This window comes from Bos taurus, chromosome 6 (genome assembly GCF_002263795.3).
Source record: "Bos taurus isolate L1 Dominette 01449 registration number 42190680 breed Hereford chromosome 6, ARS-UCD2.0, whole genome shotgun sequence".
NCBI classification, from domain to species: Eukaryota; Metazoa; Chordata; class Mammalia; order Artiodactyla; family Bovidae; genus Bos; species Bos taurus.
Window position 1 is genome coordinate 24,679,008 of NC_037333.1, and position 24,762 is coordinate 24,703,769.

The window sequence follows — 24,762 nt, forward strand, 5'->3', positions numbered from 1 at the left end:
TAGAGATGAAAACGAGTTTATTTTAAGCAGAACACCACATGTCATAGATTAGGCTAATGAAGAGTTTATCTCCTTCACCGTGGATGTGTGGGCGCCAACTCACACATCTAAGAAGCCAAGTCTCTAGTGTGACAGGTTTCTTCCTTCCCTCCCACCACTATGTACAGTGCTCACTGACTTGAAACTTAACTGAGGTGAGCAGTCATGCAAGCAAAAGAAAATACCTCTCCATCCAGAAGAGGTCAAACTCCGACCCCAGGAAAACATATAGGCAACACCTTGCCTTAAAGCAACAATACCCAGCCTTGAGATCTAATGCCTGGTGATCTAGGTGGAGCTGATGCAATAATGAAAGAAATAAAGCACATAATCAATGTAATGCGGTTGAAGCTTCCCGAAACCATCCCCCGCCCATCCCCTGGTCCGCGGAAAAAATTGTCTTCCATGAAACCAATTTCTGGTGCCAAAAAGGTTGGGTACTACTGCTTTAAAGGACTTGGAACAGCAAATTGAAGATGCAGCAGCATATAAAACTGTAAGTAAAATCCACTTCCACTGACAGTTCCACAAAACACTGCAAGGCCACGGTTGACGAGAGACACACAGACCCTGCTTCAGAAAAAGCATGCGTGACATGTGTTAATGTTTATAAAAAACTCCCCACTCTTTTAGTTGGCAAGGGCTTGCTTTTAGTCCAAATAATATTCTCCAGAAGTTCCTGGGCCTCTTGGATCCCCTGTCTTGCAGCAACATGAAGGAGCATCTCTATGTCCCTAGGAGAGAGAGTTACTTAGTAGAATCACAAAGAAAAAGTGAATTCAAAGAACCTGCATGTCCAAGTGTTTAGGCTAAGGGCCATGTTAACACCTGTTTAGACTCATTCTAAGGTACTAAGTGAAACACTTGCCATTTCATCTGGGTTTCATCATGAGTGTCTTCATAATAAAATAAAAAACTACCCAAAGAAACAGTCTTACAACATCAGAGTCCAGCTGGATACTTTTGCCCTATTTAGAAAAATTTTTCCAGCCAAGACTCTTAGGTAATGTCTGAGACACCCCTTTCTTACAAGCAAATTCTATATTTTGATTTGAGAGTGGTAACTGGAGAGGGGCTCCATTCAACCTGCTCATCAGTCAGTTGTAAAACTGCCCACCAGCAGTTGTGAAAGAGAACACTGACTGCACCGTATGATTTGGCTGCCTCCCATTGGTCATTTCAAAATTTCATTACCAAGTAATGCGTGAAACCGATATACCTGCGTGTTACACCAAGTCCCTAGACCCACACCATCCTTCAGGCTCTCACTGAGACTCCTTCTTTCTGAACCTCATCTATTCATCAGCTTGAGCTGGATTTGAGTCTACAGTTGGGGGGTGGGAATTACACATAGAACGTGGTAATGGAATACATGTCAGTTGCATTTCTTAAAACAAGCTGAAAATTGAAGTTTATTTGGGGAAGGCCTATGAAAGAAGATGTTTCTGACTCAGAATCTCTGCATGAAAATATCACAGATTATGAACTACTCAAAAACTTTAAGAAAAACTTCTCCAGAGAAAAAAGTAGTATTTCTCTTGGGACTGTGAATAATCAAAAGGGGATTCATCTCATAAACACAAACAGAATTTGTGTCCCAAAAGAGCTTTCTACCTTATACTCTTCCATGTTCTGTTCTGTTTATGAGAAAATGCTCTACAGCTGTAAAGATGGGACTCCTAGGAACCTTAAAAATTCACAGGAGACTCTTAGGATCATGAAATAACCTGGCCTTTCATTTTGGACTCATCAGATACCTTATGAATTTATTCCATGGGCTCTATGCACATATATGAATCTTAGATCCTTTTACTTTGTGACTTTTATCATAACTCATAGCACTGTAAGTAGATAAAAAGGCAAGAGTGGGAAGTGCACTATATATAAAATGCTTTCATCTGTCAATTTCAGGTAATGTATGGGGGCAGGTTTAGAGGGAATGACATCTCAGTTGGAAGGGAGAAGACTGCTAATTTTCATTACCCTACTTCCATGGATCCAGTTATGTTTTTCAGTTTTCCTACTTCAAGGTTAAAGGAACCATGAGGATGGTTCTGCTGGGAGGCTCGTCTGAAAAAGAGAGGAAAAGAAAATGGAAGTGGAAATCAGATTGGAGAGGAATATGCAATAAAAAAACAAGGAAACAATGCTGTGAAAATGGATTCCCTTAATACAACCAAAGGCACTGCTAATACAAATATGTAACCATTACTGGAAACCATGGGGCTTCCCAGGTGGCACTAGTGGTAAAGAACCTGCCTCCCAGTGCAGGTGACATAAGAGAGGCTGGTTTGGTCCCTGGGTCAGGAAGATCCCCTGGAGGAAGACATGGCAACCACTCCAATAGTATTGCCTGGAGAATCCCATAGACAGAGGAGCCTGGCGAGCTACAGTCTATAGGGCCGCAGAGTCAGGCATGACTGAAGGACACTCTGAAAAACCATTACTTCTGTCTTTTACATTGGGACAAATGTTAATAAGCCTCTTTCATTAAAAAACAAACAAACAAAAAAAAACAACGAAAACTCTTATTTGAAACAAGCAAAGCATTAAAAAAAAAAAACAAACTGATGTTGTAAGACTATTTCAATCACTTATTTGTTCCAAACTCATTCATCAGCTTCTCCAAACATTAAAATAATTACAATCTTCTCTCCAAAATATATAGGAAATCAAAATATAGGAAAGGACCATCTGGGAATATTAGGAATTCAGTAGCATGTAACCTGATTCTTAAGCACTATTTCCAGTTGCTGAAATATGTAATGTGCCAATACTTTCCAACAGAAATTTGTACAAAGATGACAATGTTTGGCATCTGTGCTTTCCACTGCAGTAATCATTAGCTGTGTGTGAGTATTAAATACTTGAAATGTAGATAGTGCAACTGAGAAACTGAATTTTTTTAGTTTATTTAAATTTAAATAACCACATGTGGTTAATGGCCATCATATTGGGCAGTGCAATTTATGTAATTATTGCCTTGCTACTTTGCAGTTCTTTTCATTCATTTATGATTAGGGGGGAAAAGTCCAAAATACAAGGAAATGTACAAAAGTTTTCTATCTCTAATGCATAAACATTTTGAAAAGTAAGCAGGAAAATAACAACATCCAGTGGGAAAGTGAGCAGACTGCATGAATAGACTTTTCACAGGAAAAAAAAAATATTAAAATTACAACATGCTGTGTGTGCTTAGTCATTCAGTCGTGTCCAACTCTTTGTGACCCCATGGACTGTAGCTCGCTAGGCTTCTCCCTCCATGGAATTCTCCAGGCAAGAATACTGGAGTGAGTTGACATTCCCTTCTCCAGGGGATCTTTCCAATCCAGGGATTGAACCTGGGTCTCCTGCATTGTGAGTGGATTCTTTACCATCTGAGCCACCAGACATTTAGATAAGAAAGCTTCACAATTGACAAAAAGAAAACTTTAATGACGCACTACTTTAATAAATAAATTTAATGAGTCATGAACCATAAAAGATATGTTTAAAATATGCTGGGAGGAATCTTGCCTTTGTAATACTTTCCCATCCCATTCCTGACAGTGGACTCCATCACTGAAAAATAGAAAGGTTTTTGAAATTGGCTTTTAACTGTATGCCCCATGTAAGGAAGGTCTGGTTTACAAAATATTATTTAGGGCAACACTTCTAAAATTTTAATCCATGTACTAGCCACCCCAGCATCTTGTTATAATGAAGATTATGAATCTTCATTCACTATAACAAATGAATCTTGTTATAATGTTTCAGTAGGGCTGGGGTTAGGGCCTCAAATACTGCATTTCGAACAAGTACCCGCCTGGTGATACCAGTGTTGCTGGTGTGTGGCCTAGGTCTCAGTAGCAAGGCTTCCAGCCAAGCAGAGTTAAATACCAACCATGCTTAGCCATTCTAGAGCCATGTCATTCCCTTCCTGATTCTCAAAGGTACTTCTTCTGTTGGTAGGTGAATTTGGTCAGAATATCCACTTTAAACTTCGTGTTAAAATGTGTTACTGAAATGACTTCCTCTGCTGGTTCGTTTTTACTTTATAAATCAATGTGGACTTCTAGAGCAGTGGTTTGACTTCCCTACACGTTACAGCTACCCAGGATGCTTTTCAGCACAACTCAGTCAGTCTGGAGTTGGGCATTAGTATGTTTCAAAAGCCCGCCAGGGGACTCTAATATGTAGCCAAGCTTGTCACCCACTATTCTAGCAAGAAGACAAAAAGCATCTGAGAAGGATGATCTCATCAATACGAGGGCAATGGCAAAGCCATGGCTGTGCTCACTGCTCATTCAGATAACCAAACACTTCTCTGGATCATAGGAGACTCTGATCATCAGCATTACCCTATAGAAATAAAATGCATGCCATGGTAATTTTAAATGTCCTGATAGCCACATCAAAAGTTTTAAAAGGAATAAGTAAAGTTAAATAATATATTTTATTTAATCCTATATATCCAACATATTATCATTCAATGTATAATCAATACAAAGAATTGTTGGTAAGATATTTTATATTCCTTTCTTCATATGAAGTCTTGGAAACTCTGTGTGTACTTTACATGCATAGCACATTCCATTCACACTAGCCACACTTCAAGGGCTCAGAGGCCTATGTGGCTAGTCACTGCCATATTGGACAATATCGTTTTAAAGAATACTATGGCAAAATTCCATTTTCAGGGGTTTCTACTTTTGATGAAATTGAGACTTCATGAACCCTAAGCCAGTTCTCTATATCAAGTGACTTTGACCTTAGTCCTAACTTGTCCTTGTTTTCTACCACAGTCTCCATGTAGAATGGAGTTTCTAACATCTCAGAGCCTATTTATTCCCATTGTCTAACCCTTAGAGTGTTAGGTAAAGCATTCAAGTCTTTGTTTCCAAAGTTATTATTGCTTTCTCAAACTGCAAATATAATGTGTTTTTTTCTGTGAGGACTCATCACACCAATGCTATACAATCAGAATTATAAAAGCTGCCCGTGGAAAAATTTGTATATTGAATGGAATTTAGGCCCAAAATAGAACAATAGATAAATGCATTTCTACTTTTAAATTCAAATGAATCTGTCTCTAATTGTCAAGAGTTCAAAACTTTAATAAGCAAGGTAATGCTAATACAGTGCTGGTTAATAAAATTATTGATGTTCTGGATCTTGATCTAGAATAGTACATATTCTCCAGTTTAGCTCTTTTAAAGCTAATCTGTAGACTGTTTTGAAATGCATGAGACATCACTTCCGTCACTAATCCTACCTCACTGCTGAGTGGAAAAAGAAGTTACCAACACTTCAAGAAAGTGTACCTTATTTTTGTTCTAGAGAAGAAGCGCCAAAATCATAAGGTTTTCTATCTCAGCACTTCCTGAAATGACAGCTCTAGAGGTTTGCTTTTGGTAGGGGTTGTTTTTCTTACCTAAACCAGTGCATTGCCATCTCTTGATCCTTCACCACACCAGCTCCTGGGTGAAACCAAAGGGTATCAGAGAAAAAAGGGACTCAGTCAATTATTAACTAAAATCTTCTGTAAACCTAGAGATACATAAACAAATTCTAACCAGCAAACGCCTCTCCTTCCCTTTCCCCTAGTAAAATGAGCACAAGATGAGCAAAGGAGTTACCTTTCAGGTATCTCTGGCCAACAATATGCTGGGCACTGGGGTACCCCAAGTGAGCATAAAGATGTGCCACATGGAAATGGAAGCTCTGGGAATACAGCCAGATGTAAAGCAGAGAGACCATGCTTCCTGATATGACTAGGAGCTACAAAAATAAAGAGGAACAAGAAGAGAAGTGTGGGGATATACTTACGGTTCAGACGTGGGAGAAATGAATATATTCTAGAAGAAAAGCATTTCAGGATGAGATTCATATGGTTTACAGATGAAGGATGTTCCGCATAGGTCTCTGTTTATAGGGGAACATTATCACTAGTCTTTTATTTTTAATCATTCTGGGTGGTATACTTTTAATTTTCTGGGTGATGTAATATAACTGGCTTGGGTAACTACTTAGGATTGGATACTGACCAATAGGATCTTAAGGAAAAAAAGGGGGAAAAAATGAAGGCAGAAACAAAAGAGGAAGCAGAAAAGAGAATTAATATGTTTGCTGTTTGGGCAGAAATATGGTGCTGAGGCTAAGGTGGGAGGGAGGTTCCTGCCCTGTTCTGCCAGTCTGAAGGACCCACAGCCCTGGTCTCCTCTGACACTTCTGGCTGCAATGACAGAATTAAAAGACCTTCAGATGGCACTTTCAGCTTCCTCCCTAAAGAGGTCCAGGTGAGCCAGCGGGTCTCCGGAAGATGAGAAAACCCACAGCTTGCTAGGGCTGACATAACCAAATGTGACAAACTGGGTGGCTTACACAGCAGAAAGGAATTTTCTCACAATCTATAACCAGATGCTCCAGATCAAGGTGTCAGCAGGATTGGTTTTTTCTAGGCCTTCCTCCTTGACTTATAAATGACTGTCTTCTCCCTATAACTGCCTCATCTGTCCTCTTTACATCTCTGTGACCAAATTTCCTCCTTTTATGAGGACACCAAAAGCCCATACTAATGAACTTATTTTAACATAATTACCTCTGTAAAGACCCTGTCTCCAGATACAGTCACATTCTGAGGTACAGTGTCAGCAGGGAGGTTAGGACTTTAACGTATGAATTTGGTGGAGGACAAAATTCAGCCCATACCAGTAGCCTCGTCTGATGGTGGAGGATACTTCCTAAAAGAGCTGGTGGATTAGCAGGAGCTTTGACATCAATTTTTTTTTTTTTTTTTTTCTTTTTTGGCCATGCTGCATTGCTTGCAGAATCTCAGTTTTCTGACCAGGGATCAAACCTGGGCCATGGCAGTAAAAGCCCAAATCCTATCCACTAGGCCACCAGGGTACTCCCAACATCAGTCTTCTCTAGCAACTTGAACATACCTGTAAGTTCCCTTCAGGAAGCTCTACTAAGTGAGGTTCTTCCCATAAGAAGCTTGTACTTCAGCCATGGGTTGATGCTCAAACAAGTTTACATTGTCCATCAACAGAATCAATGTGGCCATTACTGTTTTCAGAAATATGGCAAGCACCTTCTGAGATGTTGATTCATGCAGAGGTCAGTGGCTGAGAGGAAACTCAGTCCTGTGGGGCAGCCTTGAAATGCAGCAAGACCATGAAGAGCTTCACCAGCATGGACAGCTCAGGGCCCCATACCCTTCTCTTACCCTTACCTAGCTGGATTCTGAGGAGGGCCTCAGACTCTGAGAAAAATACAGTGTGATTGACATCTTCCCTCTCAGGTATGATTTTTCTTCTAGGAGAAGAAAAAAATGTAGCTTCAAACTTAAAAACTCAATTCTCTATAGCTGCCATGAAAGCTAAATATCTATTACTGATTCCAAGATCAAGAGCTTAAAAATAGACTTTTCCACTCAAGTCTTTTAACCAAACAAATCAATCAGGAATTGAAAACTTGGAGAACAAGAGATGGTGTTTTACAGACTTTCATTTAGAGTTCTTATAAGCACAAAACAAAGATAATTAAATATATTTAATGGTCATATTGAAGATACACTAGAGAAAAAATAATTAGCATAGTCTAATATGAACAAAATGATGAGTTATAATTATAAATATTTATACTTACACAATAAGTTGTATATTACTCTAATTTCTATAATGTAACTTCAACTTTGATAACATATCTCTCTCCTCTTTGGTTGGTTATTCACAATAATGTATTGAAAAGTCTTTGTTTCAGTCTTTGTGTGAGTGCATTTGTGATAGTACTGGTGTTCCTTATTGTTGAAGTGTTTTTGTATTTTTTTTTTTTTTTTGGTCTGTGCGAATATGTGTGTGCATTGGAGGAGATTTTAATTTTTTAATCTTATTAGGGCATCCAAAGTCATCTCTATTGATTCTGCTTCCTGAACAAATGCTCTTTCACATATTTCTATATGTCACAAAGTTTCACAGAAGATGAATGTCTGTTTTGAAACTCTTCAAATCCTTTTTGAAATTATGTCATTAATTCAGTATTTTGTATGTGTCAGACACTGTTCTGATCACTGTGAACAAAACAAGTAAAATTCACTGACCAATTGTAGCTTAAATTATAGTTGGGTTAGAAAATGAGTGAACAGACAATAAATTTTTTTTAAAGTAAAATTTATATTGGATGATAATAAATGCTATAAAGAACAGAAGGATAATAGGGAATAGTGTGAAGCAAGAGGTACAAATTTCAAAGGGATAGATGAAAACAATGGGCAAAGAAAAGTAGAAAATGATGTGTGATGGTGGCTCTGTGCAATGGAGTGAACTCTAATGAGCCTCACAGAATGTCCAGAAAGATTTGAGAGAATTATATCAGCAAAGATACTCATAGGGACAGAGAGGGTGCAAAATAAAAAGAGGTCATTGAACCTCTGATTTTCTACTTACAGGAAGTAAGCTAAGAAAACTCACCTGCAAAACATGATTTCTGTGATGAAGAAAGGAAGGATGAATCAGAGAGTGAAGCCAAGGGCTCAGAGGATGGAGCCAGAAGTCATGGAGAAGGTCCGGAGTCATTCCAGACCTTGGAATCCAATCAAGGAACTTCCAGCCTTTGTCTGGGGTACCCCAGAACTGCTCTAGACTGGGAACTCCTTTGTGGCTCCCACTTTCCCCATTTTTGAACTGAAATGTCTATGGCAGTTTTCCTATGCTGGTTCCAACATTATATGTTGGGTGTGTGGAGTCAGATGACTTGTCTCTTTAGTCTCATGGGTCACAGGTAAACAGATACTGCATTCAAGGAGTTGTACTTGAGTTGTATGTGGTGAGCCTCCCCCACACCAAGGATTTCTGGAGCCACTAGAAGCTGGAAGAAAAGTATGGAGCAGAGCCTCCAGAAATAACCAATTGCTACTGCTGCTGCTGCTGCTCCTAAGTCGCTTCAGTGGTGTCCAACTCTATGCGACCCCGTAGACGGCAGCCAACTAGGCTCCTCTGTCCCTGGGATTCTCCAGGCAAGAATACTGGAGTGGGTTGCCATTTCCTTCTCCAATGCATGAAAGTGAAAAGTGAAAGTGAAGTCACTCAGTCATGCCTGACTCTTAGCGACCCCATGGACTGCAGCCTACCAGGCTCCTCCGTCCATGGGATTTTCCAGGCAAGAGTACTGGAGTGGGGTGCCATTGCCTTCTCCAAGAAATAACCAAACCTGCCAATAACTTGACCTCAGATTTCTGGCCTCCTGAATTGTGAGAGAATAAGTGTCTGTGGTTTTCAGCAGTTTGTGGTATTTTTGTCACCTAGGAAATAAACACACCCTCCAAAGCAAAGGTTAGTCAGGCTTCCTGTCTGGCATAAAAGATCAGGATTCCCCCAAATCAGGGTTCCTGTGATGAAATTCAACCCGCTGTACGTGAACTGTCACCTGGCTCACCTGATTTCACCCTCTGGGCACTTGGTTTTGAAAGCCAATAGGGCTTACTTTCGGGGCTTCCCAGGTGCCACTAGTGGTGGAGATGCAGGAGACTTAGGAGACATGGGTTCAGTCTCTGGATCAGGAAGATCCCCTGGAGGAGGGCATGGCAACCCACTCCAGTTTTCTTGCCAGGAGAATCCCATGGACATAGGAGCCTGGAGGGCTACAATCATAGGGTCACAAAGAGTCAGACGCGACTGAAGCAACTTAGCCTACATGTATGCATACACATCCACATAATACAATTTATTAATTTCATCTGCAAGCCTTCTAAGTATATAATTCATTTGGACCAAAAAATATATATAGGCTAACTTATTAAGAACATCTAGGCCATTTTCCACAATCTACATACCCAAATGGCAATACTGATAAAAAGTAAAGGTCAAATTTGTTACTGTCATCTATAATTTTATGCCATCAGCTCAAAGCAGTGAGTCTATGTCTTCCTCCAAATCTAAAACCATTTTTATTCTTTTCCAATTTTAAGGAGCTTCCATTTTCTTCCTATAAGCTCATAAATATTACTTACTTATATTTCCCCTTTATTGATTGATGCTTGAATTTTTTTCACATATCCTTCTTTTATGTGGGTTCATAGGCAAATGTATTATGTAAATATAAATCTTTTGAGAGAATGATTTATCTTCTTTCTCTTTAGACCATTTGTTCATTAAAAAGAAATGAGCCAGGGACTATGCTAGATACTAGGTAGTGATCAAAACAAAAACAATATTGAAAACATTATTGCTTATGATATGGGAGATAAATACTAATAATAAAATATGCAAGTAAAATTACAACTGTGGTAAGTACTAGAATGAAACTGTATAACAAGAAAGCTCAACTTTTCATTTCTTTGTATCAAAGAGCAAGGGTTAGTTTGGGGAAGATGAAGCTGGAGGAGACAGTGGGAAAATTAAGAAAAGTTTTGATCAAAGGCTATGTTAGGATTTGGGTCTTATTTTAAGAGCAATAGGTAATCTCTGGAGTGTTCATGTCTATGGAAGAGGGGGAGAGGGACATGAGTTAGGGGGGAACATGATCATTTTGAGTTTCAAAACTGTCACTATGATCACAATATAAAGCCACAGCTGTCAAAGTGAAGTACACAAGATGTTCCACTGGGGAGTAAGGAAAATATTCAAACTTCTGTGAACATAATACATTAAAAAATTTAAGCTCTACTGATATTTAGCCCAGGGATTCATTTGGTCTGTGTGTCAGATGATCATACGTTGCTTGGGGGAGTAAAGATAAGCCCAGGATAACAAGACTGTTCCACAGCGCTGCCTGGGAACCCTCATTCATGCACATGCTTTCACTCATTGACTGTGTCCCAGTTTGTGTACGTTTGAGTTCATGGACTAATGCTAGTTTACTTACAACCTTGATAAAGTAGACACAGTTTTAAAAAGACTCCTGTAAAGAAGCCTGGGATGAAGTGAATGCTAACATTGCAAGGCTTAATGACCAAAAAAATTGCCCTGGGCTTCTGACTTGCAGTGACTCCAATCACTGGATTAAGAGGACCAGATTAGAATGCACTCAGTGGGAGAGGAGGCAGAGGTGGCTGACTTTTGTTTGGATCACATTGGGCTCAAGAAGGGTGGTACAGCAGGCTGCTGGCTATGGGTGTTAGGAATTTTACAGATGTCTAGATGTCTGAGTCATCTGAATAAAGGTGATAATTTAGGGTTTATAGGCTTCAATGAAATCTTAATTTTAAATATCAAATTTTCAATTGTTAAAATTCTCATATAATTTACGATCTGTCTTCCCTTATTGTCAATAATTGAAATTCTGTGTTTACTCTGATGTTTTTAAAGTTATCCTTTCTAAAGTTAAGGGCAGATGTTTTCAATCAGTATTTAGAAGAGAATTTCACAGTATTTTTTTTTTTTATCAGGAGTAAATGTGTTAACGTTTTAATGGGTATTTGTTTTAAAAAGGCATTTGAAATCAGCCATTTCACTTTTAAAGTATGAAATTTTAAAGCATTCAGAAAATAAATTTGCTTCCCATGTACCCACCAGCCATATTGAGTAGGTTTATATTTTGCCATATTCACCAGATTTTTTTTTAAAGAATTAAAGCACTGTAAAGATAAAAACACACTCATTCTCATCTCTTACCCTCTCTTCTCATAGAAGTAGCAACCAAGCCAGCATTAAAAGTTCAACATTGTGCTGAATTTTTAAGCAAGAATGAGCTAAAGTTAGCTACATCACCAAGCATTAATCCTAAAAATCAGCATGAAGGGAAAAAAGGAAATTCCAAGCTATTTCAGTATTTCATAGGACAGGACTACACACACAATATTTAACTACAGTAGCACTGCTAAAACTAGCCAAAACATCAAGTTGCTTTACTTTTGATTGGAATTTTTTAAGGATTATGGTGTGTGTTTATATCAGCAAGGATCATAAGCCAGAGATTATTTTTATATTGCAATTTGCTTAGTAGAAATGTATTAAAACACAAAATTCATTACGAGAAAAAAGAGTTTTACGTGCATCCTTTGTGATAAAAGACTGAAATCAGTATTTCAGTCCCTGGCTATAGTCAGTCCTATAAATCTGAGGACAAAGTTTGTGCTACGCTCTGTGGTTACAAAGATAAACATAGGACCTGGGCCTTGATTTCAAGCATTTCAAAGTTGTGGGGGGAGATATAAGCAAGTTGCAAAACAGAATGATAAGCTCTTTTATAAAGATGCAGACTACATTGTTCCAGGGGAGAGAAGAGGATGGTACTTGTCCAGAGTTAAATACCCTGTCTTCTCCCTCACAGCTCACCCCTCCTCACCTCCCGTGCACAGGTGCTCAGCCTCTCAGTCCTGTCCGACTCTTTGCGACCCCACGGACTGTAGCCCGCCAGGTTCCTCTGTCCATGGGATTCTCCAGGCAAGAGTACTGGACAGGGTTGCCATTTTCTTCTCCAGGGGATCTTCTCGACCCAGGGATTGAACTCGTGTCTCCTGATTGGCAAGTAGATTCTTTACCACTGAGCCACCTGGGCAAACCCCTTCCCTTACATTCAACCAATTCCAAGTTCTGTGTCATCAGACTCCTGTCTCTCATATGTTCGCTCTTCTCCTTCCCCACTGTTGTGGACTCACTTTAACCGCCCCCATCTCACCTGAGCTCTTCAGGACGGTTAGAGGACCCTCCTTTTCTTCCATAGCGATGGGTACTCACCTCTGTTACAGCATCAATGATACCACTCCCAGCCCCACTCACGCATAAACCCACATTGTATAGGCTCCACAAAAGAAAGGTTGTTCGCTTATTTTCATTTTTCTTTGTATACCCAGCTACCTGCCTCATACACTGTAGCTTCTTTAATAGTTCAATGAATGAGTCTAAGTGGAGCAGAACTTGAACTTAATTTACAATACTTACTGGTTATCTCTAGCTTGTCCTTAGCTTCAGTTAGGGAAAACCCACTGAATTCATTTATTGAGAAATAGGAAACCATAAAATACACTGGTAATTTACAAAATGAAAATAGCTTTAATTACCAAAAAAAAAAAAGAAGAACCTGAGATAACAGTTTTGAATTTGCTTTTACAGTATCTCAGTGGTTGTTACTAGTCCAACTTGACAGCCAGGCTCACAAGCCACAAACTGGCTTCAGTCTAACAGTCTGTTTGCTCAGCTTTATGGAGGGAAATGCGGGAGGAAATACAGGTGGTATAATCTCTGCATTCATCCGGGGGCTTGGAAGCCACCCCTCCGCCACAACTTGCAGGACGGCCACAGAGCAGGTGTGTGTGGTCCCTGGGCCTCCGTGAGGCCGCCCTCAACTTTCCACCTGTCTTTTAAACCGTTCCAGTCAGGTCAGCCTAAGGCCTGCACCACCACTCACTGCACCCCAGCTGCACAGACCAGGGGTAAATAAAGCAAGATAGACACAACATTCCACATTTTATCTTCACTCTGCTGTGGCCAAGGAAACAGTACCATGAGGAGACATTCCAAGGCAGGCCTGGATCAGCCCAAACTTGCTGTTAACCCTTTTCTCATGGCCTACTACCCTTTCATGCCCTCAGTTGCAATAAATAACTGATCAACAGGTAAACTGTGGTGGGGGAAAAGTGGGATTTCCCAATGGCTTAGTAAAAATCCAATGCAGGAGATGCAGGTTCGATCCCTGGGGTGGGAAGATACCCTGGAGCAGGGAAAGGCTCCCCACTCCAGTATTCTTGCCTGGGAAATTCCATGGACAGAGGAACCTGGCGAGCTACAGTCCATGAGGTCACAAAGAGCCTGACATGACTTAGCAACTAAACAACAAGGGGAAAGATACTCTCTGCTGCTAAGTCACTTCAGTCGTGTCTGACTCTGTGCGGCCCCATAGATGGCAGCCCAGCAGGCTCCCCCATCCCTGGGATTCTCCAGGCAAGAATACTGGAGTAGGTTGCCATTTCCTTCTCCAATGCATGAAAGTGAAAAGTGAAAGTGAAGTCGCTCAGTCATGTCCGACTCTTAGTGACCCCATGGACTGCAGCCTACCAGGCTCCTCTGCCCGTGGGATTTTCCAGGCAAGAGTACTAGAGTGGGGTGCCATTGCCTTCTCCAAGATACTCTCTAATAAATTATAATAAAATAAAACCTGAGAGGAAAAAAAAGATAATAAAACTTATGGCTTCTCCAACTAAGTGCGTGACTCATCTCTCATGATTGCTACATGTCTCCTATGCCATCTTACGTATTCACCCTTCCTGTGAGTGTTTAGCCCAGGAATAATCTTTGCACCTATTTCCTGAATGACAGATCTGGTCCTCATGTTGGAGGGGAAGCTGGCAGCAGCGCCTGCAATCCACATGTATGTCCATGCTACAGAAAAAAACTAGTCCTGGTTAACATTAGAGGAGTGAAAGCTTGGGGAACATATAAGGAATATCGAAAGCCACTGTTAAGCTAAAAGAGAACCACAATAATCAGTTAAAGGAGCATGCATTCTTGAATGTCCCTTGAATCATAATTATCTGTGTAGAAGGCTAAAAATATAAGCTCAAACTAGGATAAAATCTGGCATTTTCTTCTCCTATATATAAATTAAGCAACTGTAGTATTTTTCAGTAGTAGTAGTATTTAGTAGTAGTATACACTACTATTTTTCAGTAGTAGCATTTCAGATCAGTAGTAAAAATGACATGTTTTTATTTTGAGTGTTGGGTGTTTATATGGCCAAGAGAATGCCATATAATGCCATATAATCGAATGCCACTGAAATTTGGGACCGGCTTAACATTATGGACAAGATAAAGATTTCATTCAAGGGATTTTTTTTTTCTCCTACTTGGGAATAATTTCCCTATCCTAAACTTTGTGGATGCATTTCTAGACTAGTTGATAATTAGTCAGGCATCCTCATAAGTTTTCATGTAAGGTGATTTCATATTTAAAAAATAAAAAGGATAATGCCATATCAACTACCGGTTTAATACTGGCCACTAAGGCTTAGCCTGGAGAAGGAAATGGCAACCCACTCCAATATTCTTACCTGGAGAATCCCAGGGATAGAGGAGCCTGGTGGGCTGCCATCTATGGGATCGCACAGAGTCGGACACAACTTAAGCAACTTAGCAGCGGCAGCAGCAGGGCTTAGCCACTAGCTCTTAGGGAACAGTTAGTTTACTGCAAAACTTCAGTTTTTTCACAATTGTCAGACTTGTGATTAAATATCATGCAATAAATATATATTCATGTATTCAGTTCAGTTCAGTTCAGTCGCTCAGTCATGTCTGACTCTTTGCGACCCCATGAATCGCAGCATGCCAGGCCTCCCTGTCCATCACCAACTCCTGGAATCCACCCAAACCCATGTCCGTTGAGTCAGTGATGCCATCCAACCATTTCATCCTCTGTCATCCCCTTCTCCAGGGTTTTTTCAAATGAGTCAGCCCTTCACATCAAGTGGCCTAAGTATTGGAGTTTCAGCTTCAACATCAGTCCTTCCAATGAATACCCAGGACTGATCTCCTTTATGATGAACTGGTTGGATATCCTTGCAGTCCAAGGGACTCTCAAGAGTCTTCTCCAACACTACAGTTCACAACCATCAATTCTTTGGCGCTCAGTTTTCTTTATAGTCCAAATCTCACATCCATACATGACCACTGGAAAACCATAGCCTTGACTAGACGGACCTTTGTTGACAAAGTAATGCCTCTGCTCTTCAATATGCTGTCTAGGTTGGTCATAACTTTCCATCCAAGGAATAAGCATATTTTAATTTCATGGCCACAATCACCATCTGCAGTGATTTTGGAGCCCCCAAAATAAAGTCAGCCACTATTTCCACTGTTTCCCCATCTATTTGCCATGAAGTGATGGGACCAGATGCCATAATCTTAGTTTTCTGCATGTTGAGCTTTCAGCCAACTTTTTCACTCTCCTCTTTCACTTTCATCAAGAGTCTCTTTAGTTCTTCTTTACTTTCTGCCATAAGGGTGGTGTCATCTGCATATATGAGGTTATTCATATTTCTCCCAGCAATTTTGATTCCCACTTGTGCTTCATCCAGCCCAGCGTTTCTCATGATGTGCTCTGCATATAAGTTAAATAAGCAGCGTGACAATATACAGCCTTGATGGACTCCTTTTCCTATTTGGAACCAGTCTGTTGTTCCATGTCCAGTTCGAACTGTTGCTTCCTAACCTGCATATAGGTTTCTCAAGAGGCAGGTCAGGTGGTCTGGTATTCCCATCTCTTTCAGAATTTTCCACAGTTTATTGTAATCCACACAAAGCCTTTGGCATAGTCAATAAAGCAGAAATAAATGTTTTACTGGAACTCTCTTGCTTTTTCGATGATCCAGTGGATGTTGGCAATTTGATCTCTGGTTCCTCTGCCTTTTCTAAAACCAGCTTGGACATCTGGAAGTTCACGGTTCACGTATTGCTGAAGCCTGGCTTGGAGAATTTTGAGCATTACTTTACTAGCATGTGAGATGAGTGCAATTGTGCGGTAGTTTGAGCATTCTGTGGCATTGCCTTTCTTTGAGATTGGAATGAAACCTGACCTTTTCCAGTCCTGTGGCTACTGCTGAGTTTTCCAAATTTGCTGGCATATTGAGTGCAGCACTTTCACAGTATCATCTTTCACGATTTGAAATAGCTCAACTGGAATTCCATCACCTCCACTAGCTTTGTTCCTAGTGATGCTTCATAAGGCCCAGTTGACTTCACATTCCAGGATGTCTGGCTCTAGGTGAGTGATCACACTATCATGATTATCTGGGTTATGAAGATCTTTTTTGTACAGTTCTTCTGTGTATTCTTTCCATCTCTTCTAGAATATATTAAGAGGAAGGTAACGCTTTGTAAAGCAACACAGGATGAATTAGATATAAGCATATGGAAAATTAATCCAAAAAATAAAAAGATGAAAGTATAACTGTCTAGACAACAAAATTATAGAAGAAAGTAATTGTAATCATTGTGTTGATGGAGCTCAGAATAAGAGACTCCAAAATATGGCACCTTGGCATATTTAATATTTTAAGTTGAAAGAGTCTGAGAAAACTGAATAAGCAAGAGGGTCTCTTTGACCTTCCCCTGCCCCTCTCCCCTGAAGCAGGTCACATGATTTCTCCTGTAGAGGTACCCTCCCTATACCTATAAGAAAGGAACATCCTTTTCTCTAGGACCCAGAATCCAGATGAACAGGTCTTGCTAAGTTTTCCCTGTCACGTCACTGACTTCACACCCTTTGTCCTATCACATTTCTTCACAGCTGGCCATTCTTCATCAGACCTAGCAAAAACATTCAGGTTTAACCACTTCTTCAGATCTTCATTTCTTTATGAAGGTCCCTATGTCATGTAAAAACATGTCAAATAAATTATGCTTTCCTCCTCCTATTAATCTGTCTTTGTCAGTTTAACTTTCAGACTCAATCAAAAGGGTCAAGGAAAACATTTTTCCTCCCCTATAATATACTACATGGGTCAGCTGTAAATGATATTTAAATGGGCATAATAATAAACATTGAATATTGGTTTAGCAAAGAGGAAGCTGTAGCTATACTAGAACAAAGAAAGGGTAACTTCGTGTTTGAAGGACAGGAGTGCAGAGGTTAGAAATAAGAATTTATCAATATTAATACACTGAACAAAATAGTACTACATGAATGTTATTTATAAATACCAGGAGAAAGATCTAAAAGTTGAAAGTAGTTTTTGAGGAACAATAATCAGGAGAAGGAAGGAGGAGAAGACTGCTGTTTTTAAATGATAAACCTTGTGAAATACTTGATTAAAAAAAAAAAGTCTGTTTATAGCGTTAAAATAAAATTTTAATTTAGAAGGTAGAAAAAAGACTTTTATCCTCAGAGACTCAAATTTAATTTATAAATAATGACAAATGAACATTTTAATGATGGTTGACCTAGGAAAATAAGTATTGAAGAGGTGTAGACTCTTGTGACTTCCTGCTGGCACATACTAAGGGCATAATGATTCATAACTAGCAATACAACTAGGATACTTTCTGAGATATGAGATGCTCATCTTGAATACAATCACTGTGTAACTGTTCTGCCAAATTTGAATGGTCCTATTTACACCCAGCAGTCTTTCTTCCCAGGTGGCTCAGTAGTCAGGAATCTGCCTGCCAATGCAGGAGACACAGGTTTGATCCCTGGGTAGGGAAGATCCCCTGGAGAAAGAAATGGCAACCCCCTCCAGTATTCTTGCCTCGAGAATTCCATGGACACAGGAGTCTGGCAGGCTAAAGTCCATGGGGTCATCGGACAGGACTCAGTGACTAAACAATAACAACAATTTGCACCCAGCAACCCACCTGTCGGACTGCTATATGGACCAATTTAGATGGCAGCAGGGAGTATCAGAGAGTGTTCCCGTCATTAACTGTCATCATAGCTTGTTTGTCATTCCAATTTAATCTCACATTTATTGCAATGAGAACTAACACAGTGCTGGCATTCATCTGCTATAAATATCAAAACAAAACTTTGGCATTATAGGAGCCATGGGTATTTTGATAGGACTTTCTGCCATACCATTTTAGTAAGTTTTAAATGGTTGCAAATTATAGCTATTTTGGTGACATCATCAATTTTTTAAAGAGAAAGCTCTATTGCTGAATTATTAATAATAGGTATTTTATATAGACAAGATAGTTGTATAAATTTATCAGTACTCTGCAAGGAGGAAGATGCATAGCTTCTCCCTGTTTTGTTTTTTGTTTTGTTTTTTTTAATTAGTGTATTTTCAGGTGGCTGGTGATAATTCACCCAAAACAGATAGGAAAGCTTGGTTATAACAATAAAAAACAAAGAGTAATCTGTCTCTTTTCACAGTCCAGGTCACCCATATCATTCAAACTAAACAAATAAATCACATTCATTTTACATTTTCATTTGGATCAGCTGTAATTTCTTGGCGATGAACTAATGAAGTAGGGTCCATTAAGGGAGGACAGCTTCCTAGGAGTTGTCTATTTACCTTGAGAGAGAAAAGAACTCTCTCTAAGGCAGAATGGGGACCATGCCTGGCATAATCAGCAAACTCTCAGTTGTCTGGACTGATATGGAAGTCATTTCCATGTGAGAACCAAAGACTAGAATTCTACTTTGCTGTTTTAAGTCAATGGAAAACTGAAGTTCTTAAGTTTCAACCAAGAGACAAAATAGAGCGTTTGAAATTTTCCATATAACATCTCTGGACAACACACAAGATATCTTAACTGTAGTTGCCTCCAGGGGGCAGAATTTGGTGGGTGAAGGTTAGGAGTGATGAAGTAGGAGTTTGTCATAGGGGATTAGTGGCTTCCTCTTACTATAATTCTTGAATTTTGCACTGTATCCATATGGTGCAAAAGTTTTTTTAAAACTAATTTTTTAAAAACCCTATACATAAGGAAGTATCTGTAGTCTTAAAATATTCATATAATTGCTGTTATTCAGACTCAGTATTGCCTGATAGCATAGCAGTTACGATAGTTTCTGTTCAAGAATATTCTGTAAAACTAAGTTCTACCTTACTATATTCCATAGCTTTTTTTCTTATGCGCACATCACAGCTTCTCCCTAAATTCTTTTGGTTTCTGGTATGTATGTGTGTGTGTGTGTGTGTGTGCGTGTACACAGCTCAGAGTTGAATTTTTATGCTCCTTAAAGGTCCTGTCTAGTTTCAGTTCTTTGGGGATTATCAGGTGTACAATGTCCATTAGCCATCAACTAAGAGAAAAGAAATGCACAGAGATAAAGCAGTAGATTTAAGGGGAGTTGTGAGAAGCAGTACAAATCAAGACCAGTACCATTAAAGTACCTAAAGTTGCATTTCTAGCTGTAATAGATGTCTAAAAATGTGTACTTTTTCATTAGTTCATAAATACATTTTCTTTGCCATCACAAAACCACTAGCATCCCCCCTCCACCACCTCTGCAGCCCCCATCATCTTTATTTACCTGCATGAAAATAATCCAGTTTCTAATACCTCAGAGTAAGAGGATGTTAAAATATGAATGAGCTGACAACAGTAATAGCAAGCAAGTCTTGTAGTAGATTTTTATTTTCCTCACACAGAGCTTCAACTTTTTAAAAGCTCTGTTTGATACCAAACAAACTTTCAAAACATAAAAACATTAACTGAAATTGATATTAGTCCTCCAACTTTTCAGCTAAGTTCGTATAAATTAAACTATGTTTATATGATTTCTATCAGCAGATTAAAAAATGGAAAAATGCGAGGCTAGCTATCTGGTGTCAAATAATCAGCTAAATTTTAATGAGTGTTTTATGAGTTCTTTGTTTACAGGTTTTTAAATAAACTGATTAAGTCAGGAAGTCCAAATTTGTGTGTATATATACATTTTGAAAAAACTTTTGATGCATATAATCTTGAATAAATGTGTCTTCAATATATTCTCCAAGAAAACAAATATTTCCTCTATTAATTCTTAACTGCAGCATTGTGGAAAAATACAGTGTGGTTCCTATGTTATGTAACCATGATTTACAATTAGCACATTTCTCCCTCTTTTCCTGTTTGGTCTCGAGCCCGGGAATTGAGCCCTTACTTACCTCCCATGTACTCCATGAATCGCGGGCGTGCGCCTTGTACTTCTGGGGCAGAATTGTTCCCAAGGCATGTGTGTCACTCGCCTGGGATCTTCTTTTCTGGTTATGAGGCATCAAAGGCGTCATCTTTTTCTTCCCTAGTCAGTGCCTCTGTTCTGTCTGTGCTCACCAGCGTGTTTGTTGTGTTTGGCCCAGTGGACTCTCCAGGGGTCCTTTATTCTTCCTTTCTCCTTCTCTGGAGGCTTATTCCCTTTCATCCTCCCTCCAGGCCCAGCTTTGCTGGGTAACTGGCTTTTCTATTCTGATTTATGCCTGGGGTAAAACAGCTGTCTTTTAAAGATAAGAACCAGAGAACAGAGATATCAAAAAGACATGAAGAATAACCTAGGAAAGACAAAAAGCCCCTGTCCCTAAACATGTCTTTGTCATTAGCTCTTTTTATGCTGAACACCCAGATTTATTTCCTCTTGTCCCTCAGTTTGAACAAACCAAGTTAGTCAAACTGCCTCAATCTGAAGAAAAATAAAACAGGGAAAAGGTTGTTTTTGCCAAAGTAATACAATATAAAAAGTGACTAACTTGAATCTTCATTTTTAGTAACTGTTAAAATTAGAGTAGTATAATAAAAAGGAAGTGATTTTGCTCTAAAAGAAAGTATAGGATGAAAAGATGAAGCAGAAGAAAATAAACTGTAGGAACACCAAGGAAAATGAAAAGCAAAGTAAGGTAAGCTTAAAATCATGAAGCAAAAGTAACACACGGTTATATTATATTAATAAAGTTAACCCGTACATCTGGACTCACCAAATGGAGGCCACCTCAGTGGTCAGGCCAACATCACAAATCTAAACCTAAGCTATACTGCACTTATGGAAAATCCCTGTCAAGAAAATTAACATACACCAGTCATTGTCTTCCATCTCCAACTCAGCTTAACTAGCTCATTTTAGAAAACAGGGCCTGCTGGCCTTACCAGGAAACCCTTGACCTCCTGTTTCCTAGTTCCTACTTCTAATCTATACATGCCTCAGATCCCTCATTTAGCAAATGGGAATACAAGTACTTACTCCTACCACTTTGGGCATATAATGAGGAATACATGCATAGGAATAGCAAATGTCCATTAACTATTCATAAAGACAAGTAATAAAATATGGTTCAGGATTCCAAAATTGAATTCTATGCTCTAGTGCGCACACAATTAAATGTAACTAAGCTGGGTTTTAATTCTAAATGTTAACTGAATTTTATGATGATTTCCCCAAATGAGATAGTCATTTAAAAATGAGTAGTTTCAAAAGGACCATCCATACCAACTTCCTAGCTAAGCAAGTCCACTTTCCTGGAAATGGGTTTCCTTATCTGAGCCTAAGAGCCACTCAGCTAATTTCCTTTCCAATTCTAAGTTTTTATTTTATGGTATTTGCTACAAAAATTGATACTCATTCACTGATTAATTTGGAATATCACAAATTAGATGACATGATGGCATAATTCTTAGTCTTTCTAATTTATGAATATTTTAATTTAGAGGGAAGAGAATAAAAAGGGAAATATGACTAGACTAAGAGGCAAAACCTAAAGGAGGGACTGAGTGGAATCCTGCAGATGTCTGATTTCATTCCTATAACTGTTAGATCACTAAGGCTGTGTGTAATTAAATGTGTTAAGTCAGAAATACCTAAACATCATGGTGCATAAAACTCATGTGAGCCTCTGGCTTAAAAACATTAATTTCTAGGACCTCATCTCTAGAGGTTCTGATTCAGGAAGTCTGAAGAATGAAGACCTTGAATTCGTGTTTATAACAAACACTCAAGGAAATTACTCTGTAGGCAGACCACAATTTGAGAAAACACTGTGCTAGGTGGTATTTCTTCTGTCAAACACAGCTTGATCATTGCATATTAGATCATATAATGTATGGGAGCTTCCCAGGTGGCACAGTGATAAAGAATCTGTCTGCCAATGTAGGAAACGTATGTTCAATCCCTGGGTTCCTGGCAACCTGCTCCAGTATTCTTGTTGGAAAAATTCCATTGACAGAAGAAGCTGGTGGGCTACAGTCCATGCGGTCACAACTGGGCACATGCAAACAGATCCTATAATATGAAAGTATTTTCGACTCACAAATAACTACCCATAATGGGTTTAGAAGATCCCCTGGAGGAGGGCATGGCAACCCACTCCAGTATTCTTGCCTGGAGAATTCCATGGACAGAGGAGACTGGCAGGCTACAGTCCATAGCATTGCAAAGAATGGGACACGACTGAGAGTCTAAGCACACACACACAAGCATGCCCTAGTGTTATACACAGGTAGAGCTACTGTCATCTGGGAAAATATAAATATGTTTCTATTTTGGTGTAAGTTCTGTGTTGGACATGCTAAGCAGCAGTTAAATAATTTAATGTTTATGTTTCTCTTTGTCCTTAATCACAAAACAGGACTGATCTGAAACACTTATTTTAAGGATTGCAAGAAATAAGTATTTCCAAAACTCTAAAGCAACTGTAAACATAATGTTGATGATCATACTTCTTCAGTTCATGATTATTTATAAGTGTGTAGGGTTCTTGAGAGCAGGGACTGCGTCTTGTAAATTTCTTTTGGTGAGCAGCTATTGTTTATCTTCCCTGGTGGCTCAGTGGTAAAGAATCAGCCTGCAAAGCAGGAGACTTCCAGGAGACTGGATCGGGAAGATCCTCTGAAGAAGAAAATGGCAAGCCACTCCAATGCTCTTGCCTGGAAAAATCCTGTGGACAGAGGAGCCTGGTGGGCTACAGTCCATGGGGTCTGTTGGACATGCTGCTGCTGCTGCTGCTGCTAAGTCGATTCAGTCGTGTCCAACTCTGTGCAACCCCATAGACGGAAGCCCACCAGGCTCCCCCGTCCCTGGGATTCTCCAGGCAAGAATACTGGAGTGGGTTGCCATTTCCTTCTCCAATGCATGAAAGTGAAAAGTGAAAGTGAAGTCCCTCAGTTGTGTCTGATTCCTACCTACCCCATGGACTGCAGCCTACCAGGCTCTTCCATCCATGGGATTTTACAGGCAAGAGTACTGGAGCTGTTGGACATGACTGAGCTACTAAACAACAATCTGCCTAATATCCCTTCCCATTTATTTTGGTAACAGAATCCTGATTTTCCTTTGGGAAACCTCTGTTCTTGCATTCTCTGCTTCTGCTGCTGCTGCTGCGTCACTTCAGTCGTGTCCAACTCTGTGTAACCCCATAGATGGCAGCTCACCAGGCTCCCCCATCCCTGGGATTCTCCAGGCAAGAACACTGGAGTGGGTTGCCATTTCCTTCTCCAATGCATGAAAGTGAAAAGTGAAAGTGAAGTGGCTCAGTCGTGTCCGACTCTTTGCGACCCCATGGACTGCAACCCACCAAGCTCCTTTGTCCATGGGATTTTCCAGGCAAGACTACTGGAGTGGGGTGCCATTATTCTTGCATTCTCAGGTCATGTTATTACTGCAGAGGAAAATGACTCCATTCTGGGTCCAGTTGAGTGCCTATGATTGAACAGGCAAGTCAGAGCATCCCGTTCCTCCCTGTCACTGTGATTGGTTCAGAAATTTGTAAGTATCCAAGACCAGCCAATGGGAGCCAGCCCCAGAGATTTTGTTGAAACTATGGGATAGACACCTTTCTTTTTGAACTAGCTAAACCTCCAACTAAATGCAACCTGGAGTGATGTTCACCATCACAAAAGAAATCCTAGCTGAAAACAAAGCCAATGAAAAAGAAAAGAGAAAACCAAGAGTTTGAAAGACTTGTCTGATGACATTGTTAATCACACCTAGACTTTTCCAGTACAAGAACCTGCCTCTGGCTCTCTCTCATTCCTTGGGCAATTATCAAGCAGTTGGAGGTTTTCAAATGTTGACTGATCTGTTTGCTAGTGAAATAAAAATTCTTAGTCACAGACTACAAGGCAAAATTGTTGCTCAAATTCATCGTTGCAATGTTTTGGCTATTCATTCAAAAGTAATGCATGCATGTATGTAACTGAGAGGTTTTTCAATTTAATCAGCAGAGTAACCCCAAATGTCTTGTATAACTACTAGACAGTAAAATTAGGCACAATCCATAAATTATTCTTCTTTGTACAATTAGCCAAATAATTCCCTTACTTGTTACCCAAAATCGTTCAGTTTGAAGGATGAGTCACAGCCTGATTGTCTGGTTTTATTTTAAAATCTC

The 24,762-nt window shown here is 39.6% G+C and overlaps 1 protein-coding gene and 1 long non-coding RNA gene across 2 annotated transcripts in view; one reads left to right on the top strand and one right to left on the bottom strand.

The window, feature by feature from the left end:
- The window catches only part of LOC132345482 (uncharacterized), a 34,928-nt gene extending 26,228 nt beyond the window's left edge, over window positions 1–8,700 (top strand). The window contains exon 4 of the long non-coding RNA XR_009494835.1: window positions 8,471–8,700. This is a non-coding gene — a long non-coding RNA (uncharacterized lncRNA). The remainder of the gene's footprint in view (window positions 1–8,470) is intronic.
- Window positions 1–20,742, bottom strand: LOC511175 (uncharacterized). Its single transcript, NM_001083667.2, has 5 exons — window positions 20,557–20,742; window positions 5,658–5,799; window positions 5,453–5,498; window positions 2,023–2,109; window positions 1–773 (listed from the first exon to the last, which is right to left on the bottom strand). Exons 2-5 carry the CDS (start codon window positions 5,776–5,778, stop codon window positions 647–649), a joined length of 381 nt encoding a protein of 126 aa, NP_001077136.1. The 5' UTR covers window positions 5,779–5,799; window positions 20,557–20,742; the 3' UTR covers window positions 1–646.
- Between the last annotated feature and the right edge of the window lie 4,020 nt (window positions 20,743–24,762).